The 21,657-nt window shown below is 48.8% G+C and overlaps 7 protein-coding genes and 1 pseudogene across 8 annotated transcripts, besides 1 other annotated feature; 6 read left to right on the top strand and 2 right to left on the bottom strand.

Moving 5' to 3' along the window:
* Positions 1 to 21,657: part of a sequence feature (contig 1.94 1501..523724(-1)) that runs on past both edges of the window.
* Positions 3,361 to 4,160, top strand: ANIA_05474 (uncharacterized protein; the record flags this gene model as incomplete). Its single annotated transcript, XM_657986.1, has 3 exons — positions 3,361 to 3,438; positions 3,764 to 4,084; positions 4,122 to 4,160. The coding sequence occupies 3 exons, from the start codon at positions 3,361 to 3,363 to the stop codon at positions 4,158 to 4,160; spliced, it is 438 nt and encodes a 145-aa protein (XP_663078.1).
* On the bottom strand, positions 9,307 to 10,547 carry ANIA_05475 (beta-ketoacyl [acyl carrier protein] synthase domain-containing protein; the record flags this gene model as incomplete). Its single annotated transcript, XM_657987.1, has 4 exons — positions 9,307 to 9,374; positions 9,446 to 9,569; positions 9,663 to 9,832; positions 10,220 to 10,547. 4 exons carry the CDS (start codon positions 10,545 to 10,547, stop codon positions 9,307 to 9,309), a joined length of 690 nt encoding a protein of 229 aa, XP_663079.1.
* On the top strand, positions 11,241 to 12,272 carry ANIA_05476 (SANT/Myb-like DNA-binding domain-containing protein; the record flags this gene model as incomplete). The annotated part of the gene is made up of 3 exons (XM_657988.1): positions 11,241 to 11,596; positions 11,881 to 11,921; positions 12,043 to 12,272. 3 exons carry the CDS (start codon positions 11,241 to 11,243, stop codon positions 12,270 to 12,272), a joined length of 627 nt encoding a protein of 208 aa, XP_663080.1.
* On the top strand, positions 13,158 to 14,611 carry ANIA_05477 (uncharacterized protein; the record flags this gene model as incomplete). The annotated part of the gene is made up of 5 exons (XM_657989.1): positions 13,158 to 13,300; positions 13,352 to 13,392; positions 13,775 to 13,780; positions 13,994 to 14,164; positions 14,220 to 14,611. 5 exons carry the CDS (start codon positions 13,158 to 13,160, stop codon positions 14,609 to 14,611), a joined length of 753 nt encoding a protein of 250 aa, XP_663081.1.
* On the top strand, positions 15,309 to 15,501 carry ANIA_11481 (annotated as a pseudogene). The gene is made up of 2 exons: positions 15,309 to 15,402; positions 15,464 to 15,501. Coding segments are annotated over exons 1-2 (132 nt in total).
* Positions 15,795 to 16,965, top strand: ANIA_05478 (uncharacterized protein; the record flags this gene model as incomplete). The annotated part of the gene is made up of 2 exons (XM_657990.1): positions 15,795 to 16,005; positions 16,052 to 16,965. The coding sequence occupies 2 exons, from the start codon at positions 15,795 to 15,797 to the stop codon at positions 16,963 to 16,965; spliced, it is 1,125 nt and encodes a 374-aa protein (XP_663082.1).
* Positions 18,744 to 20,113, top strand: ANIA_05479 (mismatch-specific DNA-glycosylase; the record flags this gene model as incomplete). Its single annotated transcript, XM_657991.2, has 1 exon — positions 18,744 to 20,113. The coding sequence occupies exon 1, from the start codon at positions 18,944 to 18,946 to the stop codon at positions 20,111 to 20,113; it is 1,170 nt and encodes a 389-aa protein (XP_663083.1). The 5' UTR covers positions 18,744 to 18,943.
* On the bottom strand, positions 20,236 to 21,038 carry ANIA_05480 (SBDS family protein). Its single transcript, XM_657992.2, has 3 exons — positions 20,755 to 21,038; positions 20,548 to 20,671; positions 20,236 to 20,482 (listed from the first exon to the last, which is right to left on the bottom strand). The coding sequence occupies exons 1-3, from the start codon at positions 20,913 to 20,915 to the stop codon at positions 20,417 to 20,419; spliced, it is 351 nt and encodes a 116-aa protein (XP_663084.1). The 5' UTR covers positions 20,916 to 21,038; the 3' UTR covers positions 20,236 to 20,416.

Genomic DNA, 21,657 nt, shown 5'->3' with positions numbered 1-21,657 from the left:
TGCTCTGGAAACTACCTTTGTTGTCGCAATAAGTCCCATAGCAAAGCCAGTTTTATCAAAGTTGTAGATATCCTTATCCTGAATACCCCACTGATCTTTAGTTTTCTGCAGCTCATTGAACTATTGGCTAATAATCCTAGGATCTTCACACAGTGCTCTTTAGTAATTAAGCTTTTGTACAAACCTAGTTTTGATCTCCGGGCGCTGCTTGGTAAACTCTGTAACCCAGTTTTTTCTAATAGCTAGAGATGGAGTTGATGTTGCAGCATCCAAGATTATTTGCGCCATTTCTCGTACCTGAAAGGGCCTAGGGGCGGCACCATGTATATCCAGGGATACTATCCAACCTATTAAAGCTTCCTCCTGAAGCAGAGATAGCCTGTGGTTCTGATTACAGAGTTCTGGCTGAGATTGGTGGCCCTTCATCCGATCACGTAGGGTTGAAGGAGGCACATTATAAATGCGGCTAGCTTCCTGAACTGTGCAAATTTTTCCATTTTTTTGGATCGTTTATAGCACATTCAATCCTACCCCCTTGCTCTCTCAGTTCCTGGCGCGTTTTACGCGCCTTTCGTGGCATGATAGTTGTTTGAAGATGGAGGCTGGTTGACGCGTTCGAAATTTTGGGAGTTTCACGGATCACCCGGGATTTACGTTACGCGGCTACGTAGGTCATCCAATAATGACAATTGTCAGTCCCATTCCACAGAGATAGGGAAAATATAGACAATATAGAAGGTAAAAGGATCTAAGATACAGTTTAAAAGCATAGGATGAAAGTCAAAAAGCACTTTGCTATTATGTTAGGTCTGGAGGGATTATAGTAGTGGCCTAGATTTTAGTTCTCACCCTTCTCGCTCCCCACACTCTCAAGTGGGTGATATTCTCACCTTGTTCTCACCCATCTCATTCGCACTCACCCTTGACTTAGTGTCTATCACCTCTAAAAGCAGCAACATAGGGCTCGTTCAACATATCGCGTTGATAATGGGTGCCAAAAAGAAAAACATACAACAGTAGGGATTCGCATGTGGTCACCCACCATACTACTAACCTACCGGCGTGTGGCTTAAGTACGGCTGAGCGGACGGGAAGCCCTGTTTTCCACACCCTATGGTCGTATGTACTTGATAAATTTGGAGGGGAATTGATATAGAAAACAACATGCCCTGTGGTTGTTCAGTAGTACTTTCATTAATGGGATTGGACTGCGATGAGTCTTGAATGGAGGACCCCCAATCTTCGTGCTGTAACTCATGCTATCATCTCTACCATCTCTGACAGAAGCAGGTCTAATATTGCATATATGTTCACTCACGCGTCCCCGAAAATAGAAGTCAGGTTTATTACTAGCTTGGGTGCACCTGCTCTTACTCGACGTCGACCTTGGACCCTCTAATAATTTGATTCTGGCCATTGTTTTAAACAATAGCGTCCGACAAGGTAGGGTACAATGTCCACCGACATTGACCTCCCGAGAAGAGAGACCCGCTATGGCAATGTTCTTTGGTGTTTGTTCTAGAAGGACTTCCGCAGACAGAAAACTTTTTCACAGCAATTATTCGCTAGAAAGCAGTGGCCCACTCTCGCTTGCTAAGGCCTTGCTAAGCGCTAGCGCAAAATTAGACCCCCGTGAAAAGGTATAAAAGGCCCTTATTCCCCGACAATTTAGAAAATCAAGCGACTCTACGTATGTTCTCCTGGCCCCTACCTACATTAGGGATTCCCTCTCTTCACTCGAGCATCTGCTAACCGTCTTATGTGCAGTTCAAAGAATCACTTTAGAGTAGACGTCCCTCATTGAGCTCATCTAATGAGCCACACCCCCAACCCTTGCTGATGACTTCTATGTCCTCGATGCCCTAAAGTGAAACCGTGTTTATTCCCGCCTCGACCTTGTCTTTCACGAACGAACTGCTTCGACATGCTCGTTTCGAGTTGGCGCTGGTCTAGGGAATGGTGATGATCTTAACCTTGTCGTGGCGTCTTGACTTCGGTCGGCCTGACTTGGTGGGTATCGAGGAGGTCTGAAAGGCTTTTCCATCTTCACCTTGAGTTTGGATTGTTCAGTTTAGCAAATACAATTATCTTTGTTGGAAGTTATTCCTTTTGTAGATTGTAGTCGCTTGTTTGCTTGTATAATCGGTCTTGTTGGTCATGGTAAAGATTTAGCCTTCGGCTACCTTAATTCAGCACTTCAACACCAAAAAGTGCGCCGACAGAGCAGCTCACCTGGTCTCTCCCGACAAGTGTCTTTAATGTGGTATTCGTGGTATTCTCCGATCGTCTTAGTCCGCCGTGCCTTCATCGCGTGCTGGAGGATACTTTGCCCTTCTCGCAAACATAAACATCCGCACTGATCTCGACAAGCATCATCCAACAGCCAGCGGACTATAAGCCACAGCAGCATGCAGCACAGTCTCCCATCTCCGTTGTATGTGTTGAAACAACTCGGCGACCCCTCAGATGATTCGCTAACCGCTTGAACGGTCCCCCCTTCATACCAAGATACACAGCTGCCTCCCCTCTTCTCGTCACAGGGTCAACATCACCCCTCCTTCGTCGCCGCTACCAGCAGTTTATCTGCGCATCCGTTCTCTGCGGTGCAGGGCTGCGGAGATTGCACGTTGTGCTCAACGAAGAGGCGCATGATATCTAGCCCGCGGTGATACGCCACGGAGATAGAATCTGCGGCGGAGAGAGCGCCAACAGCATGTGCAGCAGCGATTCCCCATAACAGTGTGCGTTTACGGCAAAGGGATGGATGTTCAACGACTTCAGAACGCCAACGAGTACGATCTGAGGAGCGGTGCAACAAGGCTGAGGATACTCGGCCTTGCCTAGGTTTGAATAGTTTTCTGCTCGTAAGAGTTTCTCTGCGAGAGGAAATAGCATCAATCAAAGCATCAGCTTGGGTCTAGTAGAACAGGGAGTAACATCAGGAAGGCGGATTACCATATAAAGTCCATGTTCGTGTTGGTTCGATCTCGTCCAGTGCACGGTCGAGGCGATTGACGGTATCTCTCGCAATCGCATTGTTTTCTAATAACTCCTGTCCCATACCAGGATATTTGGCGCCTTGGCCAGTGAATACCAGATGAGGTCAGGAGGCGATGTTGCTCACTGGACCTGCGAGATATCCCACTGCTCCATAGACCCAACAGCAAATGCACGGTAAGGAATCTCTCTCTGCGACAAGCGAGCGTATAGCTATAATCGGAGACCCTAGAGGGGTGTGTACGGATATACTCTGTAGTATTTGTGATAATTTGTTCCACAGTTTGGGGATGAATGCCTGAAAAGACGAGCAGATGGGTGCCTGGCGTTCCCTGCCCGGTGCCATTGGACTTTGATCTAAAAATGGATAGGCAGACTGCAGAAGTACCTATTCTGCTGTCAGGTGACTTTCGAACATATAAAACAATTACAGCCGTACATGTGCGTTGGCACCCACCAATACCAACAGGACTCACAACCTTTTTTCATTCTAAGCACCGCGCTTGGAATACATCTGCATCGATTCGACAGTTTCGACATATTATCAGACTCAGCTCCATTCTGGGCACCGTGCCCGGGATAAGGGTCATCCCTCGCCCGACACCGATACGCGTCACGACGCGTCGTCAAGATGGCGCGAATCAACCCCCAAGCAGACGGCCCTCTACAAGCCACACTGCTTGAAGCAACCACTGCGGCCTCCATCAGGGCTGCCAAGGGCCAGGAAATCTTCAGCCCTATTGCAGCCTTTCTGGATAAATATTAGAGCCAAACAAGCCTCGCGCCCCACCAGCAAGACGCGCTTGAGGCACTGAGCAACAACCTAGCTGATATAGCCCAACAACACCTCAACGCCTATATCAGAGGTGTCTCCTTGACCAAGGCCTCTTCTGCTATTGCCCCCGCCCCTACCACTGATTCCCTAACCCCCTCCCCTCCCCCCTCCCGCCCCCCCTCCGGCCTGGCCCAATCCACGTACGCGTCTGTGGCCCAGATCAACTCTGGCAAAACTGCTGCCATCAAGAAGACTGGCAAGCCAAAGCCCTTGAAAACTGAAACTGAGGCTCCTCCAGACACACGCCTCTTTGTACGCCTCTCACCAAACTATCTTGCAAAGAATATAGACACCTTTGCCATTTGCTCCAGCCTCTGCTCTAGGCTAGGGGAAAACAGCAAGCTACTAAAGGGTGTCCAGTCTATAAAGACAGGATTTGTGCTTACCCTATCATCCCCAGACACCCTTGGAGCCTTAGAAGCACAAAGGAAGACTATATCATCCTTTTTTGCCCACTGTCAGATAGAGCGAAGTTCCTGTTAGATTGCCTATTAAGTTATAAATATACCAAAAAAAGTTGGCCAACTTACCAAGAGCCAATATACTATGATCCCTGTAAACCCTGAGATACTATCTACAGAGGTTACTAAGGCTACTAGCCTGACCCTTATTTCTATTGCAGAAACTACTTCTAGTGCTGCCAAACCTAATAATATCTCATCAAGCTGGTTTATTAACTTCCCTGAAAACAGCAGAGCCAAGCTCCCTGTATAACTACCTCTATTTGGCAAGATTACCAATACTCAACCCCTAACCAGGAAGACCAAGACTATACAATGTACACACTGCTGGATGTGGCATAACTCCAGGTCCTGTGCCTGCAACCCCCGCTGCCGCCTCTGCGGCTCTACACAGCATACTAAGGAAGGTTATACCAACTCATGCACTGGCCTAGCTCCTCACATCTGCCCCCCAAGGTGCTTGCACTGCCATGGACCCCACCCAGCAGACTATAAACTGTGCCTTCTCAGGCCCAGCAAACCCAGCCAGCGCTGTACAAAGACCCAGCAAGCTGAAATACGCAAGATCTGCTTATTAACACTCACCAAGGCTCGTACAGAGAGCCAGTGCTGTATACAAGCCCCATCAGCCTCCAACACCTCCCAGGAACAGGCTAGTTCGGCCGATATCCAACACCTGCCTTCTCCCCTCCGTCCAACCACTCCCCCCCAGCAAGGCCCAGCAGACTCCCCACCTGTTACAACTAGGGCAGTACACTTTGCCACTCCACAACCACAAAACCGTTTTGACATACTAATAAGCGAAATCCTATGAGTTCCAAGAACCAGCAAACAGGGCCCCTCTCAATACTCCAGCTGAACATAGGCCGCGCGGCCGCAGCTCATAAAATTACCCTATTCCAGGCATACTCTAATAATATAGATATTATCCTAATACAGGAACCCTATATATACAAAGACCTTACCTGCAAAATTATAAAAAAATACCTGTTATACAAATGCTTCTCTCCAACAGATTGCTAGGCTACAAGTAGCAGACCCTGAGTCCTTACCTATATCTGAAGGGAAAAGGGCATACAGTCCTCCCAGCTGCGCCCTGATATAATAGACTAAGAAGCACTATTAGATCTTCTCTTCCTCCAAATCTCAGCTTACTCAGGGCAACCTACCCTGATTATTAATATTTACAATACCCCTACTGCACCTTCAATCAGGCCTGGAAAAGCTATACAGGAACTAATTAAACTCTCTGACTCCTACTTCTCCCAGCCAGTTATACTAGCTGGTAATTTCAACCTACTACATAGCAGATGGCAGCCCTCCCTTCAGCAAAGCACCTCTACCTTGGCCGAAGCAGCATCAGAATGGCTTGACAGACTTGGGTTAGTATTCATCTCTGAGATAGACTCCCCTACACATGATAGAGGCAATACCCTTGATCTAGCCTTTGCATCCAGCTCTACTGCCCTGGCTGGAGCTTATACCACAGTTGCAGAGTACCTGGATGCCACATCAGACTACCAGCCCCTCCTGACTATCCTCCCCTGGGGCCAAAGGCACCTAGCAACCCTGAAAAGACCAAAGTTTAGTACTCTAGACCTTCCCTGCTTTCACAGCCTCTTAGCAGTAAGTATAAACAACCTCCCAACTATGGCAGATACAGAAGACAAACTAGATTACCTTGCAAATAGGATTATCTCAGCCATTTACAGTGCCTATACAGCCTCGGCACTTCAATCCCTGCCTCAGGGAGGAGGACAACTATAGTAGAGTCCAGAATGCAAGAGAGCACTCCAGAAATATCGTTCAAGGCTCTATACCCAAAAAGACTTCCAACAGGTGGTAAAACAAGCCCAGCGGAACTACTGGAGAGCCAAAATCAATGCAACCACTATAAGCAAAGAAGTGTTTAACATGTCAAAATAGCATAAAATAACAGGATTATACCGCAGCCCCCTAATAATAGATCCTCAACAACCAGAAATCCCCCCATCTGTGACTATACAAGCAAAATACAATATATTAGTCTGCAACCTCCTCCAGAACTCGGCTGAAGCAGGAGATATACTACTAGACATACCTGCAGTTCTATCCAAATCATTACCCCTTCCAGAGATAACAATAGCCCAGGTAGAATAAGCAGTCCTACTTGCAGGGAATACAACCCCTGGAAGAGATAGACTACCTACCAGCATACTCAAGGCGGCATGGCCTTTAATTAAGACCAGGGTACTGGCACTGTACCAAGGCTGCTTAACAACTAGTTTTCACCCATATTGCTTTCACCATGCTGTCCTGGCCATTATTCAAAAGCCAAACAAGTCAGACTGGACAAACCCCAGGTCATACAGGCCAATTGCCCTCCTCTCAGTCCTTGGCAAAGGCCTTGAATGTTTGATAGCACGGAACATGTCATGGATTGCTATCTACTACAAAGTCCTGGCTAGCCAACAATTTGGAGCGCTGCCTGTCCAATCTGCTGTTAACCTTACTACCTGCCTACTCTATAATGTGGAGCAAGCACTAAACCAGGGCAAGACAGCCTCCCTCCTAACTTTTGATGTCAAAGGGGCCTTTGATAGGGTCCTTCCTGGCAGACTAATACACAGACTATGCACCCAGGGCTGGCCAGACAACCTAGTCTGCTGGATAGCCTCCTTTGTCACAGAGTGCATGGTTCAAATTAGACTGGATGGTGAACTAGGGCCTGATATAAGAGTACTCTGCAGCTTACTACAAGGCTTGCTAATATCCCCTATCCTGTTTATGCTTTACCTTGCCCCCCTGTTCTGGCTGGGCAGACCAAAGGCCAGATTTGGGTATGCAGATGATGGGGCCTTCCTGGCAACATCCCCTTCCCTAGAGATAAATGCCCAAAACCTGTCAGAGTCCCTGCAGGAAGCCCTTGACTGGGGCTATATACAAGGGATTACCTTTACCCTAGATAAATATAAGCTACTATACTTCTCCTGATACAGGGTGGACCAGGATCCTAGCTGCACACTATTAGTCCTAGCAGACCAGGTTATAGTTTCAGAGAACACAACACAGCCCTACCTTTGCTGGCTGGGGGTCCTCTTCAATAAAAAGCTCAGCTTTAAATACCATGTCAAGGAGCTGGCTTCAAAGGCCCTGACTATTGCCAATACCCTACACAGCCTTGGAAATATAATACAAGGAGTTAACCCCTACCTAATGCGGCAAGCCATAACTGCATGTACTCTACAAAAAGTCTACTATGGCACTGAAACCTGGTAGCCTGGCTGCTCCTGGATCAGCCCCTGTGGGTCTATCTCCAACCAGGTCCAAGGCCTTCTTGACAAGATAACCAAGGTAATCCTATCTGGGGCAAGGGCAATCCTCCCTGTCTACCAAACAATACCACTTCCTGCACTTTACCGGGAGTCCAGACTTCTACCAGCAAGGATTAAGCTGGACCACCTAGCAGCTATAGCAATAATATGCCTCTACCAGCTGGACTTATATTACCCACTCTGCAAGAGAGCAGAGAGGATCACCTAAAGAGGACACCCAACCAGCTGCCTCGCACGCCGTGTATTAGCTCTACCAGAGTCAGAGCAACTAAACCTACTATAATATGCCCCATGGCTCCCATATAAGACAAGGGCAGCTGCCTGAAAGCAAATCAGGGCCCCTACAACTAACAAGGAGCAAGCTAGTAACTTCCAAGACTTCTATGCCTCTCTCCCTCAGACTGATATAAAGGCCTTTACAGACAGTTCAAAACTAGCAAATGGGATGGCCGGCTCTGGCTTTGCCCTATACCAGTCTGGAAAGCTATTCTTTCAGTCTTCTTTCTCCCTAGGCCCGAACAAGGAGGTTTTTAATACCGAAGCCGAAGCAGCTTTAGCAGGGGCTAAAGCAGCTTTCAGGCTATATACAGCCTGCTTTGCCACTAATCTCTGGGTCTTCCTTGATAATCTAGAGGTGGCTACTTGACTCCTATCACCCTTTACAGGCTCATCCCAAGAGGTCTTTAGATCCTTCCAATCCCTAGCTGCATCCTGGCCCGCACGAGAGAGGTTCTCCTATACTAATGGAGGCTCTGTACGAGTATGCTGGGTGCCCGGCCATGCCCAGATAGAAGGAAATGAAACAGCCGATCAAGCTGCAAAGAAAGGAGCTGCTATGGACCCTCCCCCTGCACACAGACACTCATTTGCCTCTCTTAAACACAGGGCAAAGGCAAATACAATATCTGCTCTACAAAGCTACTGGCAGTCTACAGCCCCACAGTCTCATCAAGATCTCCAGATTACCACCTTCCCCCAGTGCCCTGCAGAGCTGAGACTCCCAAGACCCCTTTTTACACGGATCCTGGCGGCATGTTCAGGACATGGAGACTTTGCAAGATATTATGAACAGTTTAACTATGAAGATGCCTACCTCCTCTGCTGCTGCAGCTCAAAGAAAACCCCAATCCACTTCCTCTTTTGCTGCATTGCTAGGAGACGCCTACCCCGCCCTCCAGGACCCCCCTCGGAGATGATTCCATACCTACTTGGCACACCAAAGGGCGCAGCCAAACTAGCTTCCTGGTTCTCACAGGCTCGTTTCTTTGACGATATCTGCCCGCGGTATCCTCCACGTCAGACAGCCTGAGCCATCTCCCCCTCAAAAAAAAAAAAAAAAAAAAAAAAAAAAAAAAAAAAAAAAAAAAAAAAAAAAAAAAAAAATAATTTCTATGAAGTGGTAGCAGGATAGGTCACGGGGAGTAGGCGGACCTCTGCAGCTGGCAGTACTCCCTTTCCCTGCACTGCAGGTCTTCCTTTCTGACTACGGTAGCTATGTAAAGGCGCCAAAAGTCCCCTATTTGTACTTAGAATGAGAACTAGCAGCTCGTTATAGACACTCAGGGCTTACCCCCTGGCGGCCTTTGCCCCAATCGGGGACGGTGGAACACGTGCTTAGGCGGTGAGCCACGGCCGTTAAATATAACATAACATAACATAACATAACCCACCAATACCAAAGGAATTCACGCCGACTAGTTCATGCTTGTTGCTGGGCCATGACTGGCATTCCACAGGAACCCCTTCGACGCGCAGAGTCAAAAGGTACTAGCCATTGCAGTTAGCTGCCTCAGCTCATATATGACTTGCCTGCCTTACAGATCGAGGTAAACACATACTTTTCGGATTGGGGGTTGTGAAGTTGAGGTTCAGTGGAATGGTCTGGTGTTCCAGGACGAGCACCATCTTCAAAACACTGCTTAATCCCGAGGCACCTTCACTATGCCCTAGATCTGTTTTGACCTAAGGGAAGTGATGAGTTTGCGAAATTGACTGCTGAGCAAGTAGCGTAGCGTGGTCCACAGATCCAATAAGTATACCCCATTCCCCAAATACCTGCGCGGCGGCACAAGCCTCAAGGGGATCACCCACTGCTGTGCCAGTACCGTGGCATTCAATTATGGCTGGCTTCGATAGATATTCAATACCGGCCAGCTCGTGGCTGCGCCGAATGAGATCCTCGTGGCTTTTGGGACTGGGGAATGACAGCCCGGCTGTTTTGCCGTCTGAATTGATGCATGCAGACCGGATCACGGCGCGGATATTGTCTCAATCTCGAATGGGCGCAGATAGGCGTTTGATGTAGATTGCGTTGACAGCCTCTCCACTGGTGTATCCATCTGCATTCGCGTCAAAGGAACGGCAGTATCCTGTGGGTGCTATCACGCCCTGCTCCGCCATAGCAACCGTCATATGCGGCGACAGGGTCAGATTACAACCACCAACGATAGCAGAAGAACACTCCCGGCAAATCCCCTGACAAGACTCGTATAGCGCTGTCAGAGAGGACGAACACGCAGTGCGGATGGTCATACTTGGACCAGTGAATCCCAATTCATACGAAACTCAATTGGCAATAGTGAAGTCTCCGCATCCAGTAATCCGATACATACCCGAGTTGTGTGAGACTTTGGCTTGGATATCCAGCCAATCCTCTCCGAAGACACCAATATAGCATCCAATATCCTTGCCTTTATAGCTGGTAGTGCCGCTGCTTTCAAGGCACTCATATGCACCCTCTAGCATTAGTCGCTGTTGCGGATCCATCCACTCGACTTCCTTTCCAGACATAGACCAAAATGAACTGTCAATGGTAGCGAGGTCTATATCTTCAAGGAAATAACCGTGTTCGGTGCACGAGTGTCCGGCCTTCCCCTTCGGCCCAACGAACGCGTCTATGTTGTATCGGTTTGTAGGCACCCGGCCGCGGCCGCTGCCCATGCTTCTAAGAGCTTCCAGTACTTCTGGGGGTTGTTTACCGACTCTGGGAGAAGCAAGCCCATACCAATGACGGCGACAGGGTCGCCAATCCATGGACTGGTCCCAGCATGGCTGTTCGACACCATTACGATAGTATGCTGTGCAATCAGAGCTCAGCAACGAGATAATCTGGCAGACAAGCCTCTGTATACATTACTGGTAACTATATGGGATGCTGGCGTTAAATGGGCTCTTGATTGACCGTCGAAAGCGCTGGTTGTCTGGATTGGGGCAGGCCACTGCGTGCTTCCACACTTGCCCAGATGCCTGACGGGACCCGACTACGGGGGATCAGATTAGACCTACACTAGCATTTCTGACATGGCTAGACGTCTGCGGCCCGTAACGCTGTGGGATGTGGTTGTTAGCCCTAGAGTTAGTGGTTCCGTCTCCTGCCGTTTACCTGGCCTCCTGAAATCTATTAATTATAGCCTATACTTGGCAAGGTCATTGATTCAATAGCACGCCGAGATCGACCGGTTTGCTGTATGCGAAGTGGGTGAACGCGCACTTCAATGCAACAAGCTGCATGCACGTCACAGCCGCCTTGTCTTGATCTCATCAAGCTGGCGCGGAGTTAACTTATATTACAATACTCTGTGAGGGCCCAGATTTCCACAGTGACCTGTGACAGTTGGTGAGAAAGCCTTCCTCATGGCAGAACGAATACTCTCCTCGCCGATGCCACGCAATCGGTGGGAAAGCTGGGGAGACGATTATCTTGAGCAACAAGTCCTGACCTATACAGGCGATGCGGGAGATCGGCAAGCTAAGCACGGGCAAGGAAGCATTCCTTGGACGGAAATCGCCAAAGCGCTGCTGGGGCGATCGAACAAGGACTGTCGCAAGCGATGGCTTAAGATTGACCCGCGGTGGAATGGTGGGCACCGGCAGCTGGATGAAGAGCTGCGGCTGACTGAGGCCGTTATGAGGCACGGCTATTCGTGCGTTCAAGACTCATATTACCTTATGTTCATGGCTTTTGTCTCTAATCTCAAGTTGGTTTACAGGTAGGCGGACGTATCATCTGCGGTGGGGAGCAGAAGCCCTGATCGTAAGGAGTTATACACACAGACTGGTTCGATCTAGCAGCTAATCGGATAGCCAGAATTCTCTAAGCACTGGCACAATGCAATAAATCCAGCTATTGTTCGCAAGGAATAGAGTGAGCTAGGCGTGAGTTGGTAGTTGACTGGTATCGTCTGCCCGAGATTCCCCTAATGTGCGCTGCTCCTAGGATATAAAACTTCTGGATGCTATGTCTCGATTCGGCCACCAATGGAGCCTGATACAGCAAGAACTCCCGGATAGATCGCGGCTGGACTTGGGCAACCAGTGAGTTTTTATTGTGGAGTCGGTTGAGAAATATAAAAGTAATTGAACAAGAGCCGCCTTGATTACTCGTCGACAGAGAAATCCTAATGCACGACTAGCGCTTCAGCTACTGGCAATACAGGGATGTTCCTGCCAGATGGTTTCATGGACTTAAGCGGCATGATGCCGCCGACTCTGCGGACAGATATTGAGATCGAAACTGCTACGCCTCCTAGTACACGCATGGATAGAGGTCAAAGGGTGTTGATCGTTCTCGAAGATGTGGAGAACACCACAAACGACACATTAAATATAATCTGGAGCATAAGCTCAATGCTACAATCAAACCTAATCAACTTTCGCACAGCATAAGCGGTTGAATCTTGAGCAGCTAATGGTCCAGCTAGGCATTCCAATTAGATCCTGTTGGCTAGGGCACAGACTGTTAGTGTGTCTACCAAGAGAGCTAAAAGAATAATCTAATCCTTTTCTACAATATGTCGACGGCAGGTGGTTTATCCAAGTGTGGTTGGCCAGACGCTAACGCCAGAGGCACAGTCACTTGATAAAAAAAGAATATGGAAGCCAGACGTATCGGTGGCAGGACTTCGATTCTTCAAGTACTGTCACTTGGCAGGGTTTCTATAGAGTGCTTATAACTCTGCCTCTCTAGCAACTCGGGTAGGCAAGCTTCTGCTCAAAAGATTCTGGTAATTTATCCTGGAAACAGCACGTATAAAGACTGCAGTAGAAGACCAGCTATGAACAGGCTTATACAGATGAAGGATGAGACATATATCAGGCCTCCAGAAAACAGTACCAACAGGTCTAATCGCCCCTAGCATAAGCTGAAGCAGAGCCTGGTAGTCGGTCCATGGGGTGCTCAGCAGGAAGGCAGACAAGCTGCTAATAAAAGGGCACCGCCAGTCCAGCTAGCGTCTGACATCTCTGTTATAATGGACTGTTCTCTTTCGCGGAACCAAATGGTAAAGAAATCGTGCCCCTTCTAGTAGCACGGATTCTAGTAGCACGGATTGAAAACTTGATTCAGAAACTGGCAGCGAATACTCTTGCCAGAATAGCCTACTGTAGGTGGCTAGCAGGCAGAAGAACTTACATCCGGCATTAGGGCACCCGCTACGCGAACGCGGCTCTATCAGAGGGCGAGTGAATATACCTAGCGCTAGGAAATCTGCAGGAAGCAGTTTATTTGGCCACTAACAGAGGATGTCAGTGCAGATGTTAAGCACCAGAGCCATGGCCCCAGTACCTATTCCTTGCACAGTGTGTCCGGTCAGCAACTATAGTATCCACTGTGCGAGACATGCCACGGGCTTCCATCATGAACTGGGCCAGCAAAAGGAGTCTGACAGCATCCTGATAAGGCTAAAGATATACAAGTAAGCAGGATTAAGTCCCAGCCTGAAGTTTTCAACTATTAACCAACCAAGTTTAGTAGCAAGAGTCTTGACAAAGGGCTATTACTTTTCAGGTCTGTTAAGAGTAGCGCCATCTTTCTAGTAGAATAAACACCTTAGTTATCATGCCCAAGGCAACGATAAGGGAAGTTATCAAGAGGCAAACCACTGCTAGGATTTAGCCTAATTAACTTGCCAGCCTTGCTAGCAGCCTCTATTACTGACTATTGTTGGTAAATCTGCCCTCTTTGGTTTGATATAATCTGTTCGCCTGCTGATAAATTTGTTCTTATTAGTGCGTTCAGTGACAATATACTAGGGTAGGGAGAGGGATAGAACTATCTATTAGAAAGGTTAAAAAAAAAAGAGAGAGACAGATTAGAGGGTAAAATAAAGAGTTATTTGCAAATCCTCCTATCACCAGAACAAGCACATTCTTTTACTTTTAGTAATTAGAAATCAGTAAGTATCATGCCATGGGAAGCATGTTTGGCCAACTCAATGCATCTTTTTATGGATTAGACCGGGACCCGACTGAGAGTGCAATAAGTACATAGTCAGGTCCGGGGAATACCACATTCTTCACTCAAACACCTATCCTGCCTTCCTTTTTCTCCTGTGGTAGTTTCTGACGCAGCTAGAATTTATCGTACTCTTATGCTTGACCCTGGGTAGTGACGGGTATGGGCTTGTCCGTAGCACTGAAGATGGCTCATTCACCTGCACCAAGCTATTTGTCCCTGACCGTTGCGATCGTCCTCGCAGTTTGGCTCTTCTCTTCGAAAAGGATTAAGCAAACCCGACTCAGCACAACCGCCGCTCTTGTGTCATATAGGCTGCCATTCGGTACGTGCATTTGCCAAACCCCCAGATTGACAAATTGACGCTCTAAGTGCAAAAGGGATTGACTGCGCCGTCCGTGCCGTCTACCAGCTCTTGAACTATAACTTTGTTGAATGGACGCAAAATGTGCTCGAAGAGAATGGACGAACCGTCGAATTGCACCTGGCTGGTGCTAGATTGGTGCTGACGGACGACTGCGAGAATGTCAAGGCAATAATGTTCAGCCAGGTTGGCCGTACGGCTCAACTCTATGCAAAGAGGGTTGACCCTAAGTCCCCTAGTTCTCAGACTTGGAAAGGGGAAATTTACACACGAGGTTTTTGCCAGCGTGTTTGGAGACTCGGTATTTGGCAGTACGCCTCTCTTGCGAGCTCGATCCCCGTGTTATCGGCTGCTAACGTCGTTCGTTCACCCCCTGGCAGCCGATGGGAAGGTCTGGATGGACAATAAGAATGAGCTGCGTCCCCATGTATGCTCTGCTATCCCCCACTGAAAAGGTAGACGGTGCTTATCTACGATAGTTATCTAAGGGCCGGCCTACCGACTTCGCAGCCACCGAGACACGCATCCAGAAATTCCTCCGCCTTCTGGATAACAAGCGGAGAAGCTGTGGAAGTCTATGACCTCGTGGACCGTGTTCAACTAAACGTACTCACAGGCATCTTTTTTGGCCACTCAACTTTGTCTTTGGACGGAGAACAACAGCCATTTCGGGATGCAATGAATACGCTCCTGGCATTGAACACGGCGCGAATGCTGGTCGGGGTATCCTTCACTTTCCATGTATGGCTTGCACTTTGCATACTAATTTGCTGACTGGTCAGTCCTCTGGCTCTGTGGTTTCCCGACACGCTGCTCGCCCGCACAGCCAGTAGAGAGATGAACCGATATATGGACATGCAGATTGACAAAACCCTTTCATCGCCCCGGCAGGAGCTGCTAGAGCGGGCGAGCACGCTAACTCTGATGGAGACTCTTGCACTTAAAACTCGATATGGAAAGGTATACGCGTCGCTGTAATGGTGTGGTCCAAAGCTCACGCAATATGCGCAGTATATAAAAAACCAGTGATAGCGGTCTTGCTTGCCGGAAAGGTTCTTACTGGCTCACTCGTTTTGGGTCCCCAAAATCTCAGCTAACCAAAGCAATGCAGGACCCAGTGGCCATAACGATCACTTCGGCCCTTTTCGAGCTGGTGCGACACCCAGAAATCGCGCAAAGGTTGAGGGAAGAAGTCGTCCGTGTGTACGCAACTCCGTACAAGGACTTTTACCATCGTTCTTGCGTACTGAAGCTCAATAGGTGCGGTACAAGGAGTCCTCCTTCGGCCAAAGCACTAAAAGACTTGGTATTTCTAAAATATGTAATCCGCGAAACGCTCCGGTTATATCATTCCCGTACGTAATAAACGCAGCGGGCCCCTGCAGGCCGTGTACATCTTTGGCTCACGGGGATTCTGTAGTTGGCTTCAATATCCGCGAAGCGCAGCGCGACACCACTATCCCCATTGGCGGAGGGCCTAATGGGGATTTGCTCATCACGATTTTAAAAGGACAGCATGTCGCCTACTCCGTAATCGGTCTCCAGCGAAGACCAGACATCGTGGGCCCCGACGCAGATAACTGGAGACCAGATGGGTACTTTTCACTGGGCACCGCAGACGTGGGAGTTTATTCCGTTTAATCATGGCCCACGAATTTGCCTTGGTCGTGTGTTTGGGTATTTCCAGATGGAGTATACGCTATGCCGCATCTTCCAGCATTTTGAGCGTGTCGAGCTCCACGAACCACGCGTGCAAAGGATCAAGGTGGAATTGAATACAAAAATGGCCTATCCCGTAAACTGTAGCTTCCACAGGGCTGTATATTAGCTGCTTCTGGACCTACCTAGGTAGAAACAACGAAGAAGCGTGTTGGCTAATCATTGGCTGCTCCCCTGCATGTGCCCTATATATTGATCCCACCAGAATCCTCGGCTTCCCAACAAATGGAAGCCTCCCCTCTTTCCATCTCCTTCTGAGTTCTCTAAACGCCAAACCATTTCCCACGCTCGTTGATATGGAGGCATCCAAGCCCCTGGGGGCGTTTTCTCGCTTGAACAGCCAGATCTACCAAAGCAAGCTTCCAGAGGCCGACATTCTGCTCATTCAGCCCGTCGTCGGCGACATGGTTTGGACCCCGGAATACGCACAGCTCCAGCACCTTGGACCAGCAGTGACCGCAATCGACGCATTCTCAGATACCAGAAGTGACCAGAGCCATCGTCTGGTAGTCCACGCTTTCTCCAACGCTGGCAGCCACGCTGCAGTGCAGCTGGCGGAAGCATATACTGCCGTGCACCCATCCGCAAGCTTGCCAGTAACGGGGTTGATTTTGGACAGCTGTCCCGGCGCGCCATCAGCGATACTCTCCGCAAACGCAATGATCCTGGCACTTCCCAAATCTCCTCTGGTAAGGCTGCTCGGTGCTGTTTTAATTTACTCTGTTGTTGCGACTGTGGCGCTACTCGACTTTCTGCGACTCTACCAAAATGTTATATCGAAAACGCGGCATGTTCTGAACAGCCCGTCAGGGTGCTTTTTGCGGCACGGTGTGGGACGGACGTATCTGTATTCTCGGACAGATGCCATGGTTCCGTGGACGGATATCCTAGATCACGCAGGGGAGGCGCGGAAACTGGCTGAGAGCGGCGATGATCTGGTTCAGACTGTTGAATTTACTGGCAGTGGACACGTCGGGCATCTTGCTGTTGCTGGGGAGGAATACACTAAAGCAGTATTGTCGGTAGCGACCAGCAGGGAGTAGATTGACGTGGGAAGTCCTGTCTATACCACCCAACGTGCGCGTAAATCACCTTTATCCTGCAGTGGAACTGATAGTGGACTATTTCCTGCCTTCATATAATTTCCATGTAAAGCATTAAGGCAGCGAGCTCGGCTCCCTAACAACCGTCCTTGACAGTCTCACAGCCCGGGGTGCAGCTCGGTAGCCCTCTGCAAAGGAAGCTTATCAAGCGGCAATAGTAAAGGCCCACAATTCTTTCAGATGCGTTAGCCTGGAGCCCTAAAAACCCATGAACATGGCCATGGTCATGTTTTGGCTGAATGGAAGGGGGCATACTTGGGCTTCCCAGCCGAAACTTCCTCATTCGGCAGCCCGGGAATACGCCTCTCTCGCTTTCTTCGTGATCAGCCACGCAATGAGGTAGACCGGCGCAGTGAGTGAGATATCTGTATTGGCTTCTCTCATTACCATTAGCCGTACTGTTCGGCAAGCCGGCCTCGACTCATCCTGCCATCCATACACCCATAAGCAAAAGGCACGAAAACTCCCAATAGCCACTTTCTTGCATTATCCTCAAACTTTCCATTCGGCTCCGTATTTCATAATGTCTCTGTCGAAAAGCCATTATAATATGCCTTCCCTGCACAACCTTCGACAACGAGTGTGAGAACTTGAAAAGGTCCGACGCCGTTGACCACGACATTCGCTTTCCTAATAACCGACCCGACGTCTCTTCAGTGAGCTCAGTAGTCTCAGTTTCTAGTTGTTTGAAATCACACTCTGTCAGCACCTGGCGAAGACAAATTCTCCTCAGATAGAGGCTGCCGTCACACCATCAATGCTTCCAGAGACAGGTACATACCAGGCTACAATCTATCTTGACCCAGTCCCCTAAATCCTTTGCCAACATCGTGAGTTCTCAGCCTGAGCAGCCAATGATACACCAGGTGATGTTAGTTGGTTGGTACTGGATGATAGCTTGGCACCGAGGGTGCCAGTGTACCTCTGTTGCGCCGAGGAGAGAGTAAATTGTTCCAGCTTGCTGGGAACTCAGAAGGGAGTTATGGAAGAGGAGTAAAAATTATTGAGCCTAAATTTCATGAAAGGGTGCAGTGAGCATTTATTAGTCCAAGGACAGGCAGACGTGAATACAGGTAAATTGACTCTGGAGTACAGCGAAAGTTCGAGGTTTGGAGTGGATTCAGAATTTTTAGGTTACTACCTTTCTCATAAATTGCAAAATCAGTGCTCATAACTCTTGCGAGTGTTAATATCCCCAGGATTACCACCACTGCAACTACAGCAGACGTAATTTTTATGTAAATGTGTAGAGACTTCTATTACCAAATAGCCTGGTCAAGTCAGCGCACCGCTTCAAAGTATGAATTCCTCTTTACAGCAGAAAATACTTTGGATCAGGTCTAACATAGTAGAAGTAGTGTTACTATTACAATCTTAAGCTTGGGGTAATCACAATGACCTAGCTGTACTTCAGCCTCTCACATATATCACCTGCTCACCCTAGATTAGATTTCTATAACCTCCAGGGATAGTTACACTTATAATCTGCCAATAATAATTGCTCAATGACTGAACGAACATGAAATCCAGTTCTCCACACTCTATCGTCGTATGTCCTGGCTGAGCAGGATGAACCTCCTGGACCAAATCAATCAGGCTGTAAGGCTGCCAGTACGATCACATGATTTGCCATCAAAGATAAGAGATAAGAGGCGGAGATCAACAGCTCCGTTTCCCTTCCCCTGCCAATACCAGGACATGGTCCGCGCCAAAGATTTTTCTATTAAGTGGCAAAAAGGAATGAAAGCGAGAAACAAAGATACCAGAGCATATTAACTATATTAACCCTTGCGATTGCTAATCTACGAGACAGCTAGTACGCTTTCCTTACGCCTACCTCCCATCTCCTTCTGCCTTCGTCTCCGCCTCCGCCTCCGCATCGCCTAGCATCACGAAGCGACGAGTTTGGTGAATAATAATGGCAAGGTCTTCATCCATAGCACAGACTCAAGCATCCAGTAAAGGGAATGATAGTGGCTCTATATCCTACGAAAATGATGTCCCTGTCAACCAGGTCACAAGCTTCCATGGAGTTCTGAACAAGTATATACATGTTTCCGAGACGAAGACCGAAACTGTCGGTTTCAATTGCTCTACGCAAGAGTCGAAACGCCAGCTATATACTGCAGATGATCCCGATGCCGACGCGCGGACGACGCCGAAACGGAGAAGGGGAGTTCATGCTCAGCCTGCATGTCAGACTCAGAATGTATCAGCGATGACGACTGGAATCACGGCTACCCGCCGCATCACCCGCTCCCAGTCCCGCTCATCGACACCAGCATCCTCTTCTGCTTCGCCCTCTCTCACAGTTCCATCGACATCTTCTAGATCTGCGCCTGAATCACAATCACCAACACCGTCAGCCAGAATCCCAAGACATTCCCGCTCCCGCTCCCGCGGCAGCTCAACTCCACGCAAAAACACGTCTTCGCCGTCCTCTCTTCCCGCCTCGACATCTCTTCTCCGCGACACCATTCCGCCAAATCTGACGCTCCTCCTTGTCGGGGTGAATCCCGGCATAATGACCGGCACCACAGGCTTCGCCTACGCCCATCCTTCAAACCTCTTCTGGAAACTCCTGCACTCCTCCGGGATCACATCAATTCGCCATCCACCCTCGGATACATATCGGCTGCCGGAGCTGTACAATGTGGGGAACACGAACATCGTCGAGCGTCCGACTCGAGACGCGAGCATGCTCAGCAAAGCTGAGATGGATGCGGGCGTTCCCGTGCTGGAAGCGAAAGTTGCAGCGAAACGGCCGGCGGCGGTTTGTCTTGTTGGGAAGAGTATTTGGGAGGCTGTTTGGAGGGCGCGGAAGGGGAGGCCGATCAGGAAGGAGGAGTTCCGGTACGGGTGGCAGGATGAGGAGGAGAATATGGGGAGGAGTGAGGAGTGGGAGGGGGCCCCGGTGTTCGTGGCTACGACGACGAGTGGGCTTGCTGCGGGCATGTCGTATCCAGAGAAGCAGGCGATTTGGAATGAGTTGGGGAGGTGGGTTGTTAATGAGCGAGCAAACTCGCAAGGACATGCTCAGGCTCGAGTCCAGACCGAGGCCGAGGCTGAAGCTGAAGATCAGGGATAAAACTCCGAGTCTGCATTGCATACAGCATTTGGACTGGTGCTCTGCATTTGTTTTGCATTGTTCGTTCAGTAGATCCTACATAGAATAATGCGTGAAAACTACACAATCACCGCAAAGTATTATTTTGTATTATTTCATTTCATTTCTGTCGAGTTATTGTAGTAATATAAAGTACAACCCCGTCATATCCCGTCATCATCACGGGGTGCGAACCGTCATCATCGTAAGAGGAACCCGCTCGGAAGGTATAGAAGGTACTTCAGGTTGGGTTGAGTCGGTAGGTAGATTAGGTAGGCATCAGGTTTAGTTGGAAGGCAACTGGACCTGAGGTCCGTTCATAATATTTCTGTCGGCGCCCTTTTCCCGTTGCTGCAAGAAACAGAAGTGGTCAGCATTGATCAATAACGCTAAGAGGAGGAGAAAAGTAAACATACAGTGTATCCCTGCAACTCGCCGTGCTCAAGGATTTTCTTCACGCATTCCTCGTCATTGTACGTGCCAAACTCGTTCTCGAGAGAGGACTTGCTGGCGCCGTCGAGAATGCCTTGAGAACCGTGCCTAGTTGTAGATGTTAGCCTTGCTTTATTTGGGATATAGTCATCGTCTAGGCTAGGTAGAAATGGTGGTAAGGCGGAGCGTACTTGTGAGTAACGAAGATCTTCCACCCGTTTACGACATCAGAGAGGGGAATCGTTCGATCGTTCTTCCAATTCTTGAGTGTCGCTGGGTCCTCGACGAAGACGATAAAGTCGTCGGATTTGCCCCTGTAGAAAACTTTGGAGGAGGGATCGTTGGCGCGCATTGTGGTTGATTTGTGAGGTTCGTGGATATCAAGGAGAAAAGTAGATGGTAGGGTTAAGTATCTAGTAACGTGCGTTGAATGGTTGAGGTATGTTCACAGGAGAGAGAGATCGATTGATAGGAAGAAAAGGAGGAAAAAAAAGGAAGAAGTCGTGTGAGTAAAGACTATATAAGAGATGGGCAATCTTGAGGGCTGGTGTGATGAGTATTGGTGACGTCACTCGGTAGCTTGGACTTCTGGGGCGGGAGCCTCGGTGAGTTCAGCTTGTTCATTCAACAGAGAATAGGCGGGGGACGATGGTAGAATCGATCGATTTTCAGGGGTCAATTCCGGAGTTGATTGGGCAATGATTGGATCCAGAGGCTTGCTTAGGCTTCCTAAGGCGTGGATACGTAGAAAGGTGGTAAGGTAAATAGGTAGAGCTTGACGCTTTGACGTCATCGGTCTCTGAGACCCCTCCAAAGGTTTCGCGTTGTTGACAGCTTGAAGCATGTCATTTTCTACCCTCCTACGATTATTCTGGTTCATCTATCTCGGTGGAGTCAGATTGTTACGGAATCGATTGCTTTTATCGTCACTCATTCAGCCGCCTTAGCGGAATGAAAGCTTCATTACGTCTCGCCATTCTACCTAAGTAATAATATTCAGATGCCGCTTCAACTCCACAGTCATGTACGATTACATACGAGGTAGAGGTACGGTGTCGGACGAGTAACGGCCCCTCTGTATATCCTTCGTGCCG

Source organism: Aspergillus nidulans, chromosome V (assembly GCF_000011425.1).
Source record: "Aspergillus nidulans FGSC A4 chromosome V".
In the NCBI taxonomy this organism is placed as follows: Eukaryota; Fungi; Ascomycota; class Eurotiomycetes; order Eurotiales; family Aspergillaceae; genus Aspergillus; species Aspergillus nidulans.
The sequence above is the reverse complement of the archived record's forward strand: the minus strand, read 5'-3'. Positions and strand labels throughout refer to the sequence as shown.

What these genes read in the sequence shown, in the direction of transcription:
- ANIA_05480 (XM_657992.2), bottom strand. Translation starts at nt 20,915, where the DNA reads ATGCGCGCCAACGATCCCTCCTCCAAAGTTTTCTACAGGGGCAAATCC. An exon ending in AAGATCTTCGTTACTCACAA is followed by an intron (nt 20,672 to 20,754) that starts GTACGCTCCGCC and finishes ATCTACAACTAG; the next exon opens with GCACGGTTCTCAAGGCATTC. An exon ending in GCGAGTTGCAGGGATACACT is followed by an intron (nt 20,483 to 20,547) that starts GTATGTTTACTT and finishes TGTTTCTTGCAG; the next exon opens with CAACGGGAAAAGGGCGCCGA.